The 23,956-nt window shown below is 40.7% G+C and overlaps 1 protein-coding gene across 18 annotated transcripts in view; it reads left to right on the plus strand.

Moving 5' to 3' along the window:
* Positions 1 to 23,956, plus strand: part of lcorl (ligand dependent nuclear receptor corepressor-like) — a 122,018-nt gene that overhangs the window by 25,313 nt on the left and 72,749 nt on the right. For all 18 annotated transcript variants that reach the window (XR_008723751.1, XR_008723752.1, XR_008723753.1 and 15 more), the window contains exon 2: positions 8,006 to 8,071. Coding sequence is in view for 11 of the 18 variants with exons in the window: in XM_055638355.1 (XP_055494330.1) it covers positions 8,006 to 8,071 (66 nt within the window). In the remaining 7 variants the exon portion in view is untranslated. The remainder of the gene's footprint in view (positions 1 to 8,005; positions 8,072 to 23,956) is intronic.

Below are 23,956 nucleotides of genomic sequence, written 5' to 3' on the forward strand. Positions count from 1 at the left end.
ATAATGCTGAGGATCTATAAGGTGCTGATCAGAACACATTTGGAATATTGTGAGCAATTTTGGGGCCCCATATCTGAGGAAGGATGTGCTGGTGCTGGAGTGGATCCAGAGGAAGTTCCCCAGGAATGAGTGGGTTAACATATGATGAGCGTTTGATGGCACTGAACCTTGACTCGCTGGAGTATAAAAGGATGAGAACCTCATTGAAACTTACAATAGTTAAAGGCCTGGGTAGAGTGGATGTGTGAGGATGTTTCCACTAATGGGAGAGTCAAGTACCAGAGGTCATGCCTTAGAATTAAAGGACATTCCTTTAGGAAGGAGGAGGAATTTCTTCATTTGGAGGGTGGTGAATCTGGAATTCATTGCCACAGAAGACTGGAGACCAAGTTAATGGATATTTTTATGGCAGAGATAGATAGATTCTTGATTAGTAATGGTGTCGGCGGTTAGGGGGAGCGCAGGTGAATGGGGTTGAGGGGGGGAAAGATAGATCAGCCATGATTGGCGGAGTAGACTTGATGGGCCGAATAGCCTAATTCTGCTTCTCTCACTTCACAAGCCTCTCGTAGGATAATTTTGTCTTTTGGCAATATTCAGATGGCTTTGAGGCTCAATTCTTATTGTAAGACTACCACTTTTCTCCAGTGATGGCGATCAAATTAAATGTGCAGTAATTTCATTCTATTCTTTCAAACTTCTTTAAATTTTTGGAAGCAATGCCTGAATGAGTAACTCGATGAAAAAGACAATGAAATTAATTACCTCATTGACATTTGATGCTTATTTGAAGCGAAGAATAATACTTGCATTTCAGGTTTAATCAAAATCCCAATTTCTCTACATATCCTGAATTGCAAATAAGAAGTAGGAAGTATGTTTTGTCAGCAGTTTGTAACTATTCTATTTCAATCTATAGGTTGGGTAAATTAAAACATGAATTGCATATGTTGCACCTGTACAAATTTGGATATTTGGAGAAACTACTTCTAGGAAAGATGTATGGCTCCAATCCTTTACAGATTCATAAGTATTTGTCCAAAACATTCACATTAAATCCTAAAAGTTGTTTACTTTATGGAACTGAATAGATCTAGAAAAGAATCTGGTTAAAGAATTGGGAGGTTTGAAATGGGAATCAGTCATTTTTTCTAGAACCAATGTGCATTTGTAACAGTGTACAGTTTAAGGCATTTTACTCAGTTGATTAGCATTTGATGAGTGGAAATGGAATGGAACTGTTTGCAAATTAATTTGATCTGTAGACTTTACACATTTACTTAAATACCAGCATCTGGAATTTGAGTCAAGAGTGTTTACTTACCATGTGTACAGACCACAAAACTATAAAATTTTGGCTTCCAGCAGTGTGACAGGCCTGTAAACGCAACACGCATAGATAATACAATAAACCAAAAAAATCAACAAATTAACAATCACGATACTAGTGCAAAAACGTGATGTCCTGGATGCAATGAAGTCTACAGTACTTAGAAGTGCACAGTTGAGGTTAGTATTGCGCAGTGTTTGTGCTTCATCCTATTCTCTGCCTCATTGGCCATTATTTTCCAATGAAGGTGGTATCATTGTGTCATTGGTAAAGACTGTAGTGGCACTGTCCGGCTACACAATTATGAGTATAGAGTGAACAGAGCGGGGGAATGAGCGCACAGCGTTGAGATGCTTCTGTGCTAATGCTTATCAAGGCAAAGTGTTTTTGCCGATTTGTATTGATTGTGATCTACTGATGTGGAAGCAAGGGATCCAGTTGCTTAGTGGCGAGCAGAGACCCAATTCTCTGTTTGATAAGTTTTCTGGGTTGATGGTGTTGAATGCTGAGCTGTAGCCGATGAGGAACACACTGACGTTTGTTCTTGTTGTCCAAGCAGTCCAATGCAGAGTGGACAGCCAGCAAGATCAAATACCCAGTTGATCTATTGTGAAAATAAGCAAACTGTAGTGATTCCAGGTTCTGAAGATAGGAGTTTGTATGCATCATAACCAACTTCTCCAAACACGTAACCGCCATGGATGTTAGTGCCATCAGTCGGTAGTCTTTGATATATGTCACCTTGCTGCTCTTGGGCAATGGTATTATTGATGCGTTTTTAAAATGGATGTGAACCTTGGACCTTAGTAATGAGAGTTTAGAGATTTCTGCATTAACACCATCCAGTTGGTCCACGTAGGTTTTAGGAATGCTGCTAGGCACACCATCGGGGCAGGACACTTTGTGGATTCGCCCTCGTGAATGATCTTTTGATGTCAGCCTCGCTGACTGAGATTACAATACCATCAGGAGGTGATAGGGGCCTGAGAACACATACTAGTGTTCCCCCTTTTTTTTAATCAATCATAGAACACATTGAGCTCATGCCTATTTATCCCTTGAGCTGCCACTGCTTTTGTGAATGCCCGAGATCTCTCCTTCAGTAGATTGTGGGCCTACTGATTAATCCAAGGCTTCTGATTAGGGAATATTCAGATGGTTTTGGTGAGAGCACACTACTCAACTTCCTTATGAAGCTTGTTACAATGGTGGCATATTCATTCAGGTCTGTTGCTGGAAACTTAAACATCACCCAGTTTATCAATACCAAGCAGTCGTGGTGTCATTCCTTTAACTCCCCAACCAACTCTGTGCAGTCTTCTGTTGGAGCTGCATTATTCAGTCAAAGCTAATACATGGCCAGAAGAAGCACAGCTAGGTGGTTAGATTTCCCAAAATGAGGGCAAGGGTGTTGAAGAGCGAGTACTGGTGATAGTTGGGACTCCTTCAAACTGACCCTGTTTGTTTAAAAAAAAGGAAAATATAGAACAAAGTATTGATCAACAAAAGACTTATTTTAAGAGAATGGAAGAACATATTTGATTTTTTAGAAGAGGCTTACAATTGAACACCACAAACAGTGAATTAATTCAAATAGTAGAGGAATATTGCAAGGAATCTTGAGCTTAAATTTTTTTTTCACCTATATGGCAATTAAGTTAATGGGATCAATCACCAGTTGTGCACCGCTCATGATTTTCCTTCACTTTGATGTGAAACTTGAACGGGAGTCAAACATGAATGAAGGCATTAAATATACTAACATCTATTTTATGTCCTTGTTAAATGTGGATTTCATCCTTGAAAATAATGGTATGGCATGGTGGTTGGCTTGTGATTTGTTTACTATTTTACGATTAGTCATGTACTTGGCTTAAACTAAACTCCTTGTTCTTTCTCGGTGGTAGCATTGGTTGCAAAATCCTTTACACAAATTTTCTCAGTGCTTTCTGGGGGTGGGTGGGAAGTGGTGGCTCATTTGTTTATTTATTGTGTGTTTGATAATGATCAAATTTCGGCTTTAAACAAGTGTAAGGTTATCATTGTGAAAATCTAAATGGGGATTATTTTTAATAGTTGAAAAAAAAAGGTGAGAAACAGGGTAATAGTCTGCCATCTGCTGGAGATTATTAGCAAAATATTGTGTGAATAACAGCAGGATAAAGTGACAGATAGTTGACACGTGGAGTGTTGAATTATTAAAAATATTTGGATGGGGTTCAGAGGATTCAATGGATGTGCATTTGGTGAAAAGTGATAGGTTTGGGTCTATATCCAGCTTTAGACTCCAGGGTACTGTTAGTGGGCAGAGGTATGTAACTGTATACCATTCAGATGTATGTGTGGGCACTGGTCTCTTGCGCTAGCTGCAATTTTGAAGAGCCATTATGCTACAAATACTGTTTGGTATGTTTTTTGGGTGACTTGTGTATGTGAATTTGTGGATTCACAGTTAACGCTGATGCAAATTGCAGTGGTCAATAAAGATGGATTGATGAGAATGTGCCCTTGTGTTTGATTTGGAGGAATGGAGAGGAGAAATAGTGATCTGAGACAATGCTCTTCCGTTTTCTGTGTATCATTTGGAGTTTTTTGGCTTAAAGTAATTGCCGTTAGTAAAAGTCCATTGTTTTCAAAATAGTTACTGTTCAGCTGTGGGTAACTGATAGGTTCTGTATTTGACATGGTAAATATAATGGTTCCTGGAGTTATGGGGAGTTTTGGAGCTAGTTGGCCCTTGAAGGCTTCAAACTTAACTTTCGGTAGAGCTTGATAGCAATGCTCTCTACTTTGTTATTTTGCTGATGAATCTATCGATTTAGATGGCAATTTTCAGGTTTGAAATTATCCTCTTTTGTACCATGGCAATTTCCATGGGTGTTAAGGTTGTACCAACATTAGTTCTGGAGAGTGAGTCATTAGAACTGGAATCTCAGAGACAAGACTCCAGATGGTGGAATTTGGATCAAAAAATACAAACTACTAGAGCAACGTAACAACTTGAGCCGCATCTGAGGGACAAAAAAGATACTCCAGATTGTGACCCTGCATCAGAACATTAGTTGGAATTTTGTTGGGGACTGTGAATTTTGCTCTTCATTGAGACACAGAAAATATGTGAGAGGTAGGCCATTCAGCCCTTCGATCCAGCTCCGCCATTCAATATGATCATGCCATCATCCAACATCGGTACCCTCTATCTAACTCATCCAGTGAATTGGCCTCCATTGCCTTCTGTGGCAGAGAATTCCACGGATTCGCAACTCTGGGTGGAAAACGTCCTAAATGACCTACTGCTTATTCTTAAACTTTGACCCCCCCGGTTCTGGACCCCCAACATCGGAAACATTTTTTCTGCATCTAGCCTGTCCAATCCATTAAAATTATATAGTCGCCTATATAATGTAAGTAGGCATTTTTATTTTGCTATTCTATGTTTTCCACTGCATCTAGCTTATAATTTGAGTTCAATAGACAATAGGTGCAGGAGTAGGCCATTCGGCCCTTCGAGCCAGCACCGCCATTCAATGTGATCATGGCTGATCATCCCCAATCAGTACCCCGTTCCTGCCTTCTCCCCATATCCCCCGATTCCGCTATCTTTAAGAGTCCTATCTAGCTCTCTCTTGAAAGTATCCAGAGAACTGGCCCCCACCGCCCTCTGAGGCAGAGAATTCCGCAGACTCACAACTCTCTGAGAAAAAGTGTTTCCTCGCCTCCATTCTAAATGGCTTACCCTTTATTCTTAAACTGTGGCCCCTGGTTCTGGACTCCCCCAACGTCGGGAATATGTTTCTTGCCTCTAGCGTGTCCAAACCCTTAACAATCTTATATGTTTCAACCTCTCATCCTTCTAAACTCCAGAGTGTACAAGCCCAGCCTCTCCATTCTCTCAGCACATGACAGTCCCGCCATCCCGGGAATTAACCGTGTAAACCTACGCTGCACTCCCTCAATAGCAAGAATGCCCTTCCTCAAATTAGGGAACAAACTGCACACAATACTCCAGGTGTGGTCTCACTAGGGCCCTGTACAACTGCAGAAGGACCTCTTTGCTCCTATACTCGAATCCTCTTGTTATAAAGAGGCAACATGCCATTTGCTTTCTTCACTGCCTGCTGTACCTGCATGCTTACTTTCATAGACTGATGTACAAGGACCCCCAGTTCCCGTTGTACTTCCCCTTTTCCCAATTTGACGCCATTTAGATAGTCTTGCATCTAATAACTTGCAAGTAACAAATCTAGCAATTTGTCCACTGGAGCAAAAAAACCCGCAGGGCAGCACAGTGGCGCAGCAGGAGAGCTGTTACCTTGCAGTGCCCTGACAATGGGTGCTTGTCTGTACAGAGTTTGTACGTTCTACTCGTGACCTGCATGGGTTTTCTTCAGGTTTCCTCCCACACTCCAAAGATGTACAGGTTTGTAGGTTAATTGGCTTGATATAATTGTAAATTGTCCCTAGCGTATGTAGGAATGTGTAAGTGTGCAGGAATCACTGGTCGGCACAGTCTCTGTGGGCTGATGGGCCTGTTTCCGCACTCTCTCTGAACTAAACTAAACTGCAAGTGCGATAAATCGGGGGATGGGGGCAATCCTGAAAATTGAGAGGCTCAGCAGAACACCATCGAAAAGAACAAGAATTCGTCAAGTCAAGAGTTTATTGTCATGTGTCCCAGATAGGACAATTAAATTCTTGCTTGCTGCAGCACAACAGAATATTGTAGGCATAAATACAGATCAGATCTGTGTTTATGCCTGTGTATCTGTATGAGCTGAAAATATGAGAAAACAAACATAAGGTGTAGAGAGCTGGATGTAAAGGGATATCTGATAGGGTGTAGATCAAGGTTGCCCAAAGTTAATATTTGCTATAAAAATTTGCAGACGTTTATGTGAGCCCCAAATAGGAAATTAAACAATGCAGACTCTGGTCCATTGCGTTGGTGCCTAGCATGATACCAGGTTAATCTCTGCCTGTGTGTGATCTATTCCTGACATTGCCTTGTGCCTATCTAAACATTTCTTAAACATCACTATAATTTCTGCATCTATCACCACTCCTGCCAGGCACTTGAGCCACACATCTCTGAAACATGGTCCCCCTCACAATATTTCTACCCAGGGAAGACTGCACTATCTCTACCTCCATAATCTAATGTACTCCTATGAGCTCCTCAACTTCCTAATGCAACAGAGAAAATAATCCAAGTTTGAAGAAGGGTCTCAATCCGAAACGTCACCCATTCCTTCTCTCAAGAGATGCTGCCTGTCCCGCTGAGTTACATCAGCATTTTTTATCTACCCAAGTTTCACCAACCTCTCCTTGTACCTGGGCAGCATTCTGGTAAACTGTTTCTGCATTCTCCACAACCTTCCTATAATGGAGTGCAGACGGCACTACAAATGCGGCCTATCCAAGGTTGCAGCATGACTTCCTGACTCTTATACTCAATGCCTTGACTGATGAAGACAAGCATACCATTTGCCTCTTTTTCCAATCTACCCACTTGTGTTGTCAGCTTCAGGGAGCTATGGAGTTGGACTTCACGATCCTTCTCCACATCAATATGCCCTATACTTTACCCTTGCATTCATACTCCCAAAGTGCAACACCTCACAGATTGTACAGATTCAAAACCCTGCACAGATTAAACTCCGTCTGCCATTTTCCTCCCATAACTGTAACTGATCTAAATCCTATTGTATCCTTTGCTAGTCTTCCTCACTGTGACTCCAATAATGTTGGTGTCTTTAAACTTGCTCACCTACGTTATGTACAAGTTGTTAATCGGAAACGACGACTCTAATACAGATCCACGCACGGCACAACTGCTCTCAGAGTTCCAGATAGAATACCATTCTTTCACCGGAACCACCTATATCTTTGGTTAAGCCAGTTCTGAATTACCAAGTTGTCCTGAATCCCATGCATCTTAATCTTCTGGATCAGCCTACCATGAAGGACTTTCCCAAATACGATACCAATATTCATATAGAAACATCAGCTGCCCAACCCTTATCAATCGCCATCGCCGCCTCTTCAAACCTCAATCAAATTAATAAGATGTGACAGCACGATTGAGTTGCTGCTTCACCTTTGTTTCACATTAATTCTCTGTCCAACTTCCTCTTTCATCTGTTTTTAGCCTCCATGTTGCAAACAATGCCCAGTGTAAGGTTGAGGTACACACATTATCTTCCATTTGAGTAGTTGAAACCCTCAGAAATTATTGATATTGATATTCCATTTAGCTACTTTATTTGTCCAGAAATATGGGTGTTTTGTTTCAATTTGATACATTTTTTTATTATTTGTTTCTAATTGCAATTTTTTAAAATATTGGTTACCTTTAAAAACTTGCTCTGCACCCTATTGCAGATATTATCTCTCCTCCACTTATTTGCCTTTCTGCCATTTGACATGCTTGGTTCCTTACTTTCCAGTTTGCAATGGTCCTTGACTCAACGTCAACTCCTTCACACCAAATTGATGCTTTAGAAACAAAGATTGATCCTGAACCTGTGACTCCCACAACTGAGCACAATATGCAACATTGTGCAATATGCAGAAATGGATGGAGAGGCCTAAAAGAGTTTTGCGTGTTAACATTTTTAGTACCTTTTTGTCCGAATGCTTGACATCTGAACTAATGTATTGATATTTTATTTACAGGGTTCGAAAGCATCTTAGAAGGACTTTATGGACCAAGGTTACTCAGAGACCTCAGTTTATTTGATGGTAAAATGTTTTTTGTTTTCTGAATATTAATATTGAGTATTGTGAATAATCTGTTTTCAATTTTTCTTGGAGTGGATTTTATTAACTATATATTCCAATTGAATTAAACTCTACAATGTTTTAAGCATATGAAATTAAGTTGTTGTTCTTGAATGTTTTATAGTATTTGTGCAATACCTCTGACTAGACCACCAATAAACACTTATCTAATTAGGCATATTGCTAATAATTGATGTCATTTTGAAAAATCTAAGTACTTTTATTACTTAACTATCCTAAAATGTTCAAAATGTTGTCAATCTGTAATTTTCTTATTCTTTTAATGTCCTGCAATTTACATTACTGAAGTATTTCACACCATTAAAAATAACCTTGCCTTGTGTATAATTCCTTACATTGATATTTAATATTTTCCGCCCATATGTTTCTCTATCTTATTAATGGGAGCATTCATTCATGAAATGTACCATTTTGCCCAAATTACTTTTACATTTCTGCAAAAAACATGTATTGTTCATTTTCCATGGTTCAAACAAAGTCCATCTTTGGAGACCCGAGTAATATAAAGCTCAGAGTAATGCCTGTCTTAAAATCTTAATTGTTCGGCAAATAAAAATGTATTTATGCAATATTGGGTTGGCTTAGCCCCAAAACAGCCAGGGTTTGTCTTGCCTTATTGCGTAGCTGAGAACCTTGTTGAAACCCTATGGTTTGGTTATCTGATTTGAAGGGAGGGTGAAACATGAGAAATATTGTCTTGAATAACTCATTGATATCAGTAATCAACTTTAATTATGCCATCAACCTTTCAGAACAGGGGGAAACAATGCGAGCCTCGTGCAAGTTCCAAAACAAATTTAATCCGTTGATTAATAATGTTTTCTCACGGTCACAGCAACAATGAACAATATGCAGGAAAAAAGCGTATGTGGTGCTGTTAGGTTCATGTCAAAAATGGTAGTATTTTTTAGTTCATGGTTTATACAACTGTGATCCTTAAGGTCTTACAGTGCAATGTCTTGCATTTTTTCCATAATACATTAGTAAGCAATGTGATACTGTTAAAGCAAATATGACGTGGGTACAGTAAAATTAGCTTGGTTTATTGCCACTTATAATCCCCTCCATGTTCTGGGCATACAAAACAGCACGGTTGCTCTTGAACAGAATATTAGTTCAGTATATCGCATAGTTGTACAGTATGGAAATGGGTCATTTGATCCATAGCCCTCTGAACCGCTTTTATCCATGTGCCTGCCGAGCATCTGCCTCAACAATTTCTGTCTGTTCTCGTTCCACATATGCACCGCCCTCTGTGGTAGTGGGAATGAAGAAGACATGCCCCTTATGTTTGCGTTTAGATCTTGGCTCTCCCCCAAACACCTACGCACCCCAGTTTTAGATTTTCCCTACCCTGGGAAAATGTCTGTCCACCTTAACATCATACCACTCATGATGTTACAAAACCTTTAAGGAAGCGCATCGGCATCCTTCAATCCTGGAAAAACTGACCTGACTCTCCTTGTAATTCAAGCTGTAATTGGATGCTAGTGCTACATGTGTGGATTTAAACTAAATAGTGGGGGGGGGGGTTGACAAATTGGGAGCATAAAGATGGAGTTAAAGGGGCAGTGTACACAGGAAAAGTTATAAAAGACTCCCGAATTAATGGGAAGGAAAGATCGATGAGGTTTAAGAGAGTAAGGTCAGAGTCAATAGTGACTGTGTGAGAGGGGAGGTGAATACCGGTCGAAGTGTTGTATGTGAAGTATAAGAAATAAATTGGATGAGCTTGAGGCTCAGTTAGAAATTGGCAAGTATGATGTTGTGGGAATTCCAGAGACATGGCTGCAAGAGGACCATGGCTGGGAACTGAACATTCAAGGGTATATGTCCTATCGAAAAGAAAGACAGGTGTGAAGAGGGGGTGTGGGGTAGCTCTGTTGTGGAGGAATTAATTTGTCCCTTGCGCGGGGTGACATAGAATCAGGAGATGTAGAGTCAGTATGAATAGAACTGAGGATTTGTAAGGGTAAGAAGACCCTAATGGGAGTTATCTACAGGCCTCCAAACAGTAGCCTGGACATAAGGTGCAAGTTGAATCAACAATTAATATTGGTATGTCGTAAAGGTAATGCTACAGTTGTTATAGGAGATTTCAACATGCAGGTAGACTGGGAAAATCAGGTTAGAACTGGACCTCAAGAAAGGGAGTTAGTGGAGTGCCTCCGTGATGGATTCTTACTGCTTGCACTGGAACCTACCAGGGAGAAGGCAATTCTGGAATTAGTGTTGTGCAATGAACCGGATTTGATGAGGAAACTCGAGGTGAAGGAGCCATTAGGAGGTAGTGACCATAATATGATGTTTTAATCTACAATTTCAGAGGGAGAAGGGTAAATCGGAGGTGTTGGTATTACAGTGAGCAAAGGGGACTATGGAGCCATGAGGGAGGTTGGCCAAAGTTGACTGGAAAGATACCCTAGCAGGGATGACATTGGGACAACAATGGCAAGTATTTCTGGGAATAATACAGGAGGTGCAGGATCGGTTCATTCCAAAGAGGAAGAAAGATTCCAACGGGAGTAAGGGGTGACTGTGGCTGACAAGGGAAGTGAGGGAGAGTATAAAAATAAAACTGCAGAAATATAACATAGCAAAGATGAGCGGGAAACCAGAAGATTGGGTAACTTTTAAAGAGCAACAGAAGCTAACTAAAAAGGCAATACGGGGAAAAAAGATGAGGTACGAAGGTAAGGTAGCCAAGAATATAAAGGAGGGTAGTAAAAACTTCTTTAGGTATGTGAAGAGGAAAAAACTAGTTAAGGCCAAGGTTGGACCCTTGAAGACTGAAAAGGCTGAATTTATTATGGGGACAAGGAAATGGCAGACGAGTTAAACACGTACTTTGGATCCATCTTCACAAAACACAAACAATCTTCCTGATATAGTAGTGGCCAGAGGATCTGGGGTGACAGAGGAACTGAAGGAAATCCACATTAGGCAGGAAATTGTGTTGGGTAGACTGACGGGACTGAAGACTGATAAATCCCCAGGGCCTGATGGTCAGCATCCCAGGGTACTTAAGGAAGTGGCTCTAGAAATCGTGGACGCATTGGTGATCATTTTCCAATGTTCTGTAGATTTGGGATCAGTTCCTGTGGATTGGAGGGTAGCTAATGTTATCCCACATTTTAAGAAGAGCAGCAGAGAGAAAACAGGGAATTATAGACCAGTTAGCCTGACATCGGGAAGATTTTGGAGTCAATAATAAAAGATGAAATAGCGGCTCATTTAGATTGGTCCAGGTCAGCATGGATTTCGAAGGGGAAATCATACTTGACTAATCATCTGGAATTTTTTGAGGATGTTACCAAGATAATGGACAAGTGAGAGCCAGTGGATGTAGTGTACCTGGACTTTCAGAATGCATTTGATAAGGTCCCACATAGGAGATTAGTGGGCAAAATTAGAGCACATAGTATTGGGGGTAGGGTGCTGACATGGATAGAAAATTGGTTGGCAGACAGGAGACAAAGGGTAGGAGTTAACTGGTCCCTTTCAGAATGGCAGGCCGTGACTAGTGAGGTACCGCAAGGCTCGGTGCTAGGACCGCAGCTATTTACAATATATTAATGATTTGGATGAAGGGATTAAAAGTAACATTAGCAAATTTGCAGATGACAAAGCTGGGTGGCAGTGTGAGCTGTGAGGAGGATGCTATGAGGATGCAGGATGACTTGGACAGGTTGAGTGTGTGGGCAGATGCACGGCAGATGCAGTTTAATGTGGATAAATGTGAGGTTATCCACTTTGGTGGCAAAAACAGGAAGGCAGATTATTATCTAAATGGTGTCAAGTTGGGAAAGGGGAAGTACAATGGGATCTGGGGGGTCCTTGTCCATCAGTCACTTAAAGTAAGCATGCAGGTACAGCAGGCAGTGAAGAAATCGAATGGCAATTTGGCCTTCATAACAAGAGACGTTGAGTATAGGAGCAAAGAGGTCCTCCTGCATTTGTACAGGGCCCTAGTGAGCCCACACCTGGGGTATTGTTTGCAGTTTTCCATCTCCAAACTTGAGGAAGGACATTCTTGCTATTGAGGGAGTGCAGCGTAGGTTCATGGGGTTAATTCCCGGGAGGGCGGGACTGTCATATGTTGAGAGAATGGAGCTCGTATGGAAGGATGAGAGGGGATCTTATTGAAATATAAGATTATTAAGGGTTTGGACACGCTCGAGGCAGGAAACATGTTCCCGATGTTGGGGGAGTCCAGAATCAGGTGCCGTAGTTGAAGAATAAGTGGTAAGCCATATAGAACGAACATGAGGAAAAATATTTTCACACAGTTGTCAGTCTGTGGAATTCTCTGCCTCAGAGAGCGGTGGAGGCTGGTTCTCTGGATGCTTTCAAGAGAGAGTTAGATAGAACTCTTAAGAGTAGAGGAGTTAAGGGATATGGAGAAAAGGCAGGAACGGGGTACTGATTGTGGATGATCAGCCATGATCACATTGAATGGCGGTGCTGGCTCGAAGGGCCGAATGGCCTAGTCCTGCTCTGGCTGGTCCTTGAAGGTGATCAGTTTCTTCCATAACAACTGACAAGTTCCTTCTGGGGCTTATGATTTTGATTAGATCTCTTGAATTGCTCATCATGGGTAGAACATAAATTAATTTTCTATTGCTTTCCTTAAAGCTTCTGAGTCGGTTGTAACTAAAATGAATAATCTCCTGAAGGTCTCTGCAGATTGGATTAGTACTCGTGCATAATCCATCCCAATGTTTTGAGGAGTCACTGAGATTAGACTGCCAACATTGCTGTGAGTGTGATAGCCCCTGCTGTTATTACTGGGCAGTAACATTACCATTACCAGTATGTACCCAGTCCTGATATTTATTCTATTCCCTTTCCGTGGTGCTGAGCTGGAATTTTTTTTTAAAACCCTTAACCTGGTTTTAACTGATTGGATGCTCTTAGGGTAAATTTACAATGGACAAAAGTAAATTTGGCTTTACAGAATTCTCAACATGACCTAAAACTCCTGAGATTCAGAATGAAAATTCGCCATGCAGTTTGAATGGTGTACTGGTAGAGTTGTTGCCTTGCAGTGCCAGAGATCTGGGTTCCATCCTGACTGGGTGCTGTCTGTACGGAATTAGTATATTCTCCCTATGACAGCGTGGATTTTATCTGAGTGCTCTTGTTTCCTCTACATTTCAACAGTGCAGGTTTGTAGGTTAATTTGGCTTCTGTAAAAATTGTCCCTAGTGTGTAGGATTAGTCGGCGTGGACTTGGCTGGCCAAAGGGCCTGTTTCCACGCTGTATCTCTAAACTAAACTTTTTAATTTTCGGCTCAATTCTTGGTGCAGCTCGCATCAATCAATCAATCAATCAATCAACCTTTATTGTCATCTTGCAAAGCAACAGTTGTACAGTGCAAAATGAGAAGACGTTTCCCAGGGAATACCGGAGCATCGCACATGAAACTTAAAACATTTCACACATAATAACAGTAAAAACAATCCAGTCCCTGATGAAACAGTATAAATAGTTAAAAGCAGGTAAAACAGCAACATTAAAATGTCCAGGGCAGCTGATTTGAGTGGCCAATGCCAGAGTTATTAAAATGTCAGTGCAAAGCCGCAGAATCAGGTGACTGTGAGTACAGAGTGACTGTTTAGCAGCCTCACAGCCTGTGGCAGGAACCTGTTTAGCAGTCTGGTAGTCCGGGCTTTGATGCTACGGTATCTCTTGCCTGATGGCAGGAGATCCAGGTGTGTGTGGAGGGGGTGCAGTTTGTCCTTAGCTATTCTCAGAGCTTTTTTCAGACAGCGGCTCTGGAGCAGTTCTTGTACCGAGGGTAGGGAGACGCCAATGATCCTCTCTGCTCCCCTCACTACCCTCTGCAGAGCCTTCCTGTCTGAGCAGTTACAGTTGGAGTACCACGTGTTCATGCAGTACGTGAGTACAGACTCTACCGTGCCCCTGTAAAAAGTCCTGAGGATGTTGGTGGGGAGTGAGGCCTGTTTGAGTTTCCTCAGGAAGTGCAGTCGCTGATGGGCCCGTTTGACAATCCCAGTGTTGTTCCTGGACCAGGTGAGACTGTCTGTAATTTGCACTCCGGGGAACTTTATGCTCTCCACCGTGGTGCCACTGATGTTGAGAGGTGTGCGTTTTGGCTGCGACCTCCTGAAGTCGACAATCATCTTTGTTTTGTCTACATTTAATGCTAAATTGTTGTTGCCGCACCAGTCCACTAGTTGTTTCACTTCCTCCCTGTACATTGATTCCTCATCTCTGCTGATGAGTCCCATCATCTGCGAATGTTATGATCTTATTGTCCCTGAATCTGGCAGCACAGTCATGTGTGAGCAGTGTGAACAACAGCAGGCTGAGCACACAGCCTTGAGGGGAGCTCAACGTGATCGAGCCCGAGGTGTTCTTGCCAACACGGACTGACGGTGGTCTCTCTGTCAGAAAGTCCAAGATCCAGTGACACAGGGTGGTGTTGAGGCCCAGCAGGCCCACATAATGTGGATTCTGCATAACGAAAAGTCATGGCACAGTTTTCAAGGAATACGATTTTCAACCAAGCTCTCTGTGATGTGGGGGTCATGTGTAATAACATTTGTAATACCAAGTGAGACTGCAAGGATGTGCTCTACATCTTCACAATCATTGACTATTTGCATGTATGTAGAACTAATGAAATTTGCTTTGTGATAAAGAATGGTTAATCTGCATCATCGAGAGCCATTGTAGTTAATCTGAAATTTTGGTTTAGAGTTTAGAGAAGAAACTAAGAGGAGATATCTGTAAGCCCCTCGGAATTAAGAAATCCATAGCTGGCATGGAGAATATGATTAGAGGAGTCATTGCTGTGGGATATCTCAGATCCAGAACATTGAAAACATATGGAAAAAGGTGTTTGTAGGTGTTTTGTTGATCCATGTGAGGCCTTTCAGTGTGAGTGGTAGCATAGCATCTTTGAGATGCATAAATGTTTCTAGCTTATTACACTGATGTAATTGAATCGACACGGGTCATGGGTGATGGACAAGTAGGATGATTTAAAAATCTGCCTTTAATCTAGTTTCTAGTAAGTGTTGCAAGGCCTGAGGAAATTTGTATAAATTCAGTCTGCGGTCGTTGATAAGGCAAAAGTGATGGATAGACTGAGTACTCGATTCAGAACCAAATAGGATATGTAGAATGCAGTTAATCTGCTTTGCCATTTGACTGGGACAGCAATGGTATTGTTGGGGATTTCAGATTTTATGAATGTCGCATTCAAGGCTGAGAGTACATGATCCAGTCTTGCACAACAAATTGACATTAATGGAGAAAAATTCTGTTTTCAATAGTTAATTCCTTCCACTGGATTGGTGTCAGCTTTTTATAATCTATTTAAAATTGCTTTTCAAAATTTGCATGTAAACCTAAAAAAAATTAATGACAGGCATGACTAAATTATGATATCAAGCTCTTGTACTTTAGATATGTAGAACTTTTCATTGGTACGTTGATAATTGCTTCCATGCCTCTCTGAAGTGATCCGAAAAGACCAGAAACAATAGATTACATTTTTGACTTAAAGAGCACTGCTACCAAATTACATTTTGGTTCTCCCTTACACTCCCATTTCCTGAGAGAGGTTTTGAGGTCTATTTTGGAGGAATGCAGAGATGTCAAGTTGGGAGAAGTTTGTGATGGTGAGCAAGGATTAAGGTTTATTTGAACTTAATGAATGTACTTAAATTTGAAAACATTCACTTGCTGTTTTAAGTGTTGCACGACCATGAGCAAGAGATTGAATATGATTGTATTCGAACAGCTAAATTCCACTGCTTGGAAGTTTTGAATGGCAAAGATGAGGTAGAACTGGTAATAGCAGCTGTTTACGATACCTGCCAAATGTACTGTGGATATTGATGTATTAAGTATATAGAAAAAAACAGGAGGGGGGTGGGCTAGGCTATAAATTCATTGGATAATGCTCATGATGTGAGTATAAGATGTGTAACCATCTGCGATCTTTGGTTTCAGTTGGATGTTACTTATTTGTACTTTGATCCTCAATATAGCAGAAAAGGCTGTCAAAGGGTCTAAACCAGTTGAGAAGTATTTTATCGAAGGTCATGTAGGATGTTAATTTGTGACTTTACAAGGGGCAACTTCAATGATGTACTGGGCTAGTAATTGTATGTAGAAAAATAGACAAAATGTTCACGGGCTTGGAGATGGAGGATCTGGGGATGGTATTAGCAGAAGGGGCTGTCAATGGATTGTGTTGCAGTTTTATGAAGGCGTGGAGAAATGTCTGCCTGTTAATAGTAGTTACTAGGAGAGAAGTTAGATAGTCAGCGGTTTTGATATAGGATTAAATGAATGTTTGAGTCACTGGCTGAAAATTTCCATGGAGCCATTCTACTGTAATTTGCAAAAGTGCTGCCAATCTAATGAACATACATCAGTGGAACTTGAGCAACTCTAAACACATTCACAGTTGCACTCCCCCTCAAGCATATCTATGTTTAGTGATTTAGATATGAAGATAGGGTAGGAAAATGATCAGCCATAATCAATATAATAATTGATTTAATGACGGAACATGCTTGAGGGGCAAAGTGGTGTATTAGTGCTCATATTTATTAGGTTCTTATTAATCCTCGACTCAAATCTGAGATCCATAGTGTTTGCACATTCTATAAACACTTCAATTCTTATTTTCTAATTCTTCATGAGTAAGTAACTCCTGTCTGAACAAGAGGTTGAGTGGTCAGCCATTTGCTTTGTGTAGGGTTCAATGAGTGTTTGAGCCATTGACTGTAAATAAGAATATCTGCGGCAACCTCGCCGGCAGTTTATCCGTCCTTTCACCCTTTTTGTTATTTTTAAAGTATGTTTTTGGATGTTTCTTAATCTTTTTTAAGTGGGGGAGGTGGGGAGGAAGAGGAGAAACTGTTTACCAGTCACATCCTGGTCGAGGGAGCGGCCAATACGGAAACTCCAAGCCGCTGAGTGTTCCATTCCGACGCCGGAGCTCCGATCATCCCGGCTAGACTGTCTGAACATCGGGCCGCCGTAGCAGCGACTACGGAAGGCTCAAAGGACACGACCACAGGTGAACAAAGAGGAAGACGACTGAATTTTATTACTTTCCCTCGCAGTGGGAGATGTTGATACCGCTGTGTGGGGATGTTCATGTTAAACTCTATCGTGCATTGTGTTTTTATTCGTATGAACCCGAGGGGAGCCGAGGGGAACCAATATCCTGGCGGGGAGATTTGCAAAGGCTACTGGGGAGACTTTAAACTAGAACGGTTGGGGGGAGGGACTCAAATAGAGAAAGCTAGTAGACAGTGTGTGAGGCAGGAGGCAGAGAAGGGGAGCACTCAGACCCAACATGTAGGGGAGAAAGAAGAAAAAGATAATAAACAGAGAATAAGAGGTGGTGGGTTTCTTAAATGTGTATATTTTAATGCTAGGAGAATTGTAAGATAGGTGGATGAGCTTAGAGCCTGGATTGACACCTGGAAGTATGATGTTGTGGTGATTAGTGAAACATGGTTGCAGGATGGCTGTGAATGGAAACTAAATATTCCAGGATTTCGTTGCTTCAGGTGTGATAGAATTGGAGGGGCACGAGGTGGAGATGTTACATTGCTTGTCAGGGAAGATATTACAGCAGTGCTTTGGCAGGATAGATTGGAGGGCTCGTCTAGGGAGGCTATTTGGGTGGAACTGAGAAACGGGAAAGGTGTACCAACACTTATAGGGGTGTATTATAGACCGCCTAATGGGGAGCGAGAATTGGAAGAGCAAATATATAAGGAGATAACAGATATTAGTAGTAAGCACAAGGTAATGATTGTGGGAGATTTCAATTTTCCACACATAGTCTGGGAAACACATTCTGTAAAAGGGCTGGATGGTTTGGAGTTTGTAAAATGTGTGCAGGATAGTTTTTACAGCAATACATAGAGGTACCTACTAGAGAAGGGGAAGTGCTGAACCTCCTGTTAGGCAATGAGACAGGTTAGGTGGTGGAGGTATGTGTTGGGGAGCACTTTGGGTCCAGTGAACACAATACCATTAGTTTCAATATAATTATGGAGAAGGTCAGAACTGGGCCAAGGGTTGAGATTTTTGATTGGAGAAAGGCTAACTTTGAGGAGATGCGAAAGGATCTAAAAGGAGTGAATTAGGACATTTTGTTTTATGGGAAGAATGTAGTAGAGAAATGGACGACATTTAAAGGTGAAATTTTAAGAGTACAGAATCTTTATGTCCCTGTTCGGTTCAAAGGAAATAGTAAAAATTGGAAAGAGCCATGGTTTTCAAGGGAAATTGGACACGGTTCGAAAAAAGAGAGAGATCCACAATAATTATAGGCAGCATATAGTAAATGAGGTGCTTGAGGAGTATAAAGAATGTAAAAGGTATCTTAAGAAATAAAAGAAGATATTAGATTGCTTTGGCATGTAAGGTGAAAGTAAATCCAAAGGGTTTCTACAGCTAAATTAATAGCAAAAGGATAACGACGGTTAAAATTGGTCCATTAGAGAGTCAGAGTGGACAGCTATCTGAAGAGCCAAAAGAGATGGGGGAGATATTGAACAATTTCTTTTCTTCGGTATTCACCAAGGAGAAGGATATTGAATTATGTGTGGTAAGGGAAACAAGTAGAGTAGCTATGGAAACTATGAGGATCAAAGAAGAGGAAATACTGACACTTTTGAAAAATATAAAAGTGGATAAGTCTCCAGGTCCTGACAGGATATTCCCTAGGACATTGAGTGAAGTTAGTGTAGAAATAGCAGGGGCTATGACAGAAATATTTCAAATGTCATTAGAAACGGGAATGGTGCCGGAAGATTGGCGTACTGCGCATGCTGTTCCATTGTTTAAAAAGGGTTCTAAGAGTAAACCTAGCAATTATAGACCTGTTAGTTTGACGTCAGTGGTGGGCAAATTAATGGAAAAGATACTTAGAGATAATATATATATATATATAATCATCTGGATAAACATGGTCTGATTAGGAACAGTCAATATGGATTTGTGCCTAGATGGTCATGTTTGACTAATCTTCTTGAATTTTTTGAAGAGGTTACTAGGGAAATTTATGAGGGTTAAGTGGTGGATGTTGTCTATATGGGCTTCACTAAGGCCTTTGACAAGGTTGCACATGGTAGGTTGGTTAAGGAGGTTCAATTGTTGGGTATTAATAGTGGAGTGGCAAGATGGATTCAACAGTGGCTGAATGGGAGATACCAGAGAGTAATGGTGGATAACTGTTTGTCAGATTGGAGGCCAGTGACTAGTGGGGTGCCTCAGGGATCTGTGTTGGGTCCACTGTTGTTTATCATATACATCAATGATCTGGATGATGGTGTGGTAAATTGGATTAGTAAGTATGCAGATGATACTAAGATAGGTGGTGTTGTGGATAATGAAGTAGATTTTCAAAGTCTACAGAGAGATTTAGGCCATTTGGAAGAGTGGGCTGAAAGATGGCAGATGGAGTTTAATGCTGATAAGTGTGAGATGCTACATCTTGGCAGTGAGGAAATATTACACAATATAATTGCTCAAATGATAAGTTCTTAAGGAACTTATGTTAAGTTGCAAGGGAAGGACTTGGATACATAGCCCACAAAGGAATAAAGAACACACACAGGAGAACAGATGGCTTGTTATAACATGGAGATGTTGATGTAAATACGCATAGCTTTGTTTGCTTTGAAGCGCTATAACTGTCAGAGGTTGTATTTGGTTTAGATTGGTGTTTAGAATGGAGGTTGTTAATGGGATCTCTTCCCAGGATGGGCACCATTTATTTTTTCTTTGTGACACATCTTCGAGCTCGGCTGTGTCATGAAGGGGATTTATGGTTTGTATATTGGGTTGTAGGCACCAAGGGTAGATACTAGTCTGTGATATGGTTTGTACTGTTTAAATGTATTTATGTTGCGATAAGAGATAAGGCATGGGTGATGGTTGTGTGACCTTTGTAAAAGGGTGGTTTCTTATGGTTATAGAAAATTGAGAAAGTAACTCTTGTTTTGATAATCTTTCATTTGTTGTGTGGAATGCTAGTATTGAAGAGGCCTTACATTGGATTCCTCCAGAGATAGAAGGGGGAGGTTGTAATACAGAATGAAATTAGACCCGAGCTTGGGAAGAAGTAATCAAGCGTGACAAGTATATGGCCTTTGTGTGCTTCAAGTTGGGAATTGTGTGCTTAGAAATAACTTAAGTCTTTACCACTTTGTAAGAAAGGGGCAAAACTCATATTTAATCTTTGTGATCCATAAGTAACTATTTTAACTATGTAGTTGTAAGGAAATTAATTATGAAGTGTATTGTGTTTTAATTATGATTAGAAGTATTAGACTTTGTTTAAATCTGAAGTTTCAGAAGTAAGTTTATTTTCCACAAGTGAAAATATGTTTTGTGTGTATGTGTTGTGTGATTGCTGTATGATGTGTATATTATATTCTGAGGTGTTCTCTGAGAATTAGTTTTATATCTGTGTTTTTCACTTTATTGAAATGAAGTAATTTTGAGTAAAGAGGTTGGAAGAAAACCACAGAGGGGAAGAAGGTTGTAAAGGGGCTGGAAAAGGGAAAATCATGTGACTATACATATTGTCAATCAATGGAAAGGATTTAGTTGATTGGTTTATGCAAATAAGTTAAATGTATGGTAAACCATAATGATTGGTTAATAGTTTGCCACTCCTTTTGTATTATAATTGTCTATTACCTATATAATGTGTTACGTTTATACTAAAGTCAGTAGTTCTTTCGACCAGCCCCAGAGTTTCTAACTCTGTGTTGGAAGGTTTAAAGAATTATCCAACGCTGTCAGAATAAAGAATCGATTTTAGCAGCAATGGTTTGAATCAAGTTTTCTTGAATAGGACTGACAAAAGAACTCAGTTTAACAGCAGGACAAATCAAAATAGGACGTACATGGTAAATGGTGGCGAATTGAGGAATACAGTTGAACAGAGGGATCTAGGAATAACTGATTCTAGGAATAACAGATTCCACCCTGAAGGTGGAATCTCATGTAGATAGGGTGATAAAGAAAGCTTTTGGTGTGCTGGCCTTTATAAATCAGAGCATTCAGTATAGAAGTTGGGATGTAATGTTAAAATTGGACAAGGCATTGGTGAGGCCAATTCTGGAGTATGGTGTACAATTTTGGTTGCCAAATTATAGGAAAGATGTCAACAAAATAGAGAGAGTACAGAGGAGATTTACTAGAATGTTGCCTGGGTTTCAGCACCTAAGTTTTACAGAGAAAGGTTGAACAAGATAGGTCTTTATTCTTTGGAGCGCAGATGGTTAAGGGGGGGACTTGATAGAGGTCTTTAAAATGATGAGAGGGATAGACAGAGTTGACGTGGATAAGCTTTTTCCATTGAGAGTAAGGAAGATTCAAACAAGAGGACATGATTGAGAATTAAGGGACAAAAATTTAGGGGTAACATGAGGGGGAACTTCTTTACTCAGAGAGTGGTAGCCGTGTGGAATGAGCTTCCAGTGGAAGTGGTGGAGGCAGGTTTGATTTTATCATTTAAAAATATAGATAGGTATATGGACGGGAAAGGAATGGAGGGTTATGGTCTGAGTGCAGGTAGATGGGACTAGGTGAGAGTAAGTGTTCGGCACGGACAAGAAGGGCCAAGATGGCCTGTTTCCGTGCTGTAATTATTATATGGTATGGCTGTATGGTAACTAAAATCTCACTGTAACAATTGGTGCACGTGACAATAAATGGAAATTGAATATTGAACTTAAAGCTTAGAAGCCATAGCCACGTGAATGTATCTGTAGCAAACAAATTTTGCTGAAAACCTGCAATGTTTTGATGGATACCAGTGGCTTCCCAGTAGTTTGAGTTTGTCCATTTCATGTGTATCTGGCATTTGAAAAAGCTGTTGGGCAAAAAGTCCCTGGAAACTCTTGCATGGCGTATGCCATAATTCAGCCAAAAGTTAATTTGTACCTCCTTCCTTCTCATTCTTGGTAACCCTCACTCTTGAATGTAACATTGTTCAGTTGGCCACAAGCACATCGATTTGTGAAAACACCACTGGTCGTCTCTAACTAGGGTTGCCAACAGTCTTATGTATGCAACGTCCTGTGTCTGGAAGAAAAGTTTTTTTCTGTCCCATATGACAATGCACAACAATTTTCCTGTGGAAAATCTGCAGAGGCTGTGGGGGTTCAATCGGTGAAACCTCATTACTGTTGTACTTCATTAAAATGAGCTGCTTATAGTTTATCTGGATGACATTGGATTGGTGTGGATATTGCTGTTGAAGGGTTCAGGTGAGGAAGCTAGTCACTGTGAAACTATGTGAAACTTAGATGTAGCTTAGGGCTAACGGAATCAAGGAATATGGGGAGAAAGCAAGAATGGGGTACTGATTTTGGATCAGCTGTGATTATATTGAATGGCGGTGCTGGCTCGAAGGGCCGAATGGCCTACTCCTGCACCTATTTTCTATGTGTCTATTGGGCAAGAGTCAAGACCTTTGAGGGGAAAATATTTTGGACTTCAGTGTAGCCCCGCTTGGTATCTATCAGTCATTTGCTTCTCCAGCATCAAGAGTTCTCTTAATTCGTTTTTGCTGGCATAGTGGACTAAAATTTTCAGAACTGCTGTCTTTATTCTGGCTTCCCACTCAAATTTATCTCAATGTGAATGGAGGAGCTTGGGGGTGGTCAAAGCCTGTTTCAAGGAATTTGATAGTGCCAAAGAATGCGTGGTTTACTGCATGTTACATGTATTCACCCTGTGGAAAAGGCTCTGCCTAGGCTTCCTAGAATAGGCCTTTGTACTGCTTGTTGGGAGCCTGCAAGTTATATGCAAACATTCGATGTCAACCTAACCAGTGAACAATCGGTCACAGCATTGTCAACTAGTCAAATGAGACTGTAAAAGAAGTATTTGGAATTTAGGCTATCAATCCCTGTGGGGTTATGTGCACAGTACTCAAAAGTTGATACTGTGTGGAAAAACAATTGAATATTTGCTGAAAAGGAAATTGCTTGTAACTTTATTTAATCCACTAAAAATACAGCAGTGAACTTTTTGTATGGGCTATTAAAAATTGGGTGCCAGATCATAATTTAACCATTAGTGGATTGTTACAAAAGGCAGCTATAATTTAAAATCATAGGAGTGGTAAAGGAGTGGCGGGATAATGTGTGCTATGCCGAATGTTTCCAATGATAGTTATTCATTCATCGGATGTGTCGGTTCAAAGATAATTTAGGTTAAGTAATTCTGTTCTTTGTGATGCTGTATGCCACTCCTGAGTCTTATGCTCACTACCATGTTGAGTATGATTTGTTGACTGGCATCTGACAAAGTAGTTGAACTCTCGGTAACATCTTTGGCTGTCAAAGAGTTTAGTGGTTGGGGATGGACCCCACGTGATTAAGACAGATCTAGAGACAGGCATTCGGATCATCGGTCATGTGTCCCCTTTGGTACTGCATGTTCCATACCCACTACATACCTGGTAAGATCATGGTTATGACCATTAGACCAGGGTTTATTTTTATTTCTACGTATGCTGTGGTGCACATGTAGAGAAAAGAATATACAAGTATTCTAACCCTTATTAGTCCAGAGTGTTTTATTGTCATGTCCCAGATAGAACAATGAAATCCTTACTTGCAGCTGTTGAATCAATTAGGTCATTAGTTTTCTGTCTAATCTCAACATATTGTATCAATCCGAAACTTATTGTATGATGCGTAAAGCAAGCTGATGGCACTTGATCTTGCTGTTGTGCTGAAAGGCAGTTCTCATAGAAAAGGAGTATTAGCATACTCGGGTGTGTTCTAGTGCGACAT

The sequence above is a fragment of the Leucoraja erinacea genome, chromosome 1, assembly GCF_028641065.1.
Source record: "Leucoraja erinacea ecotype New England chromosome 1, Leri_hhj_1, whole genome shotgun sequence".
Classification (NCBI taxonomy): Eukaryota; Metazoa; Chordata; class Chondrichthyes; order Rajiformes; family Rajidae; genus Leucoraja; species Leucoraja erinaceus.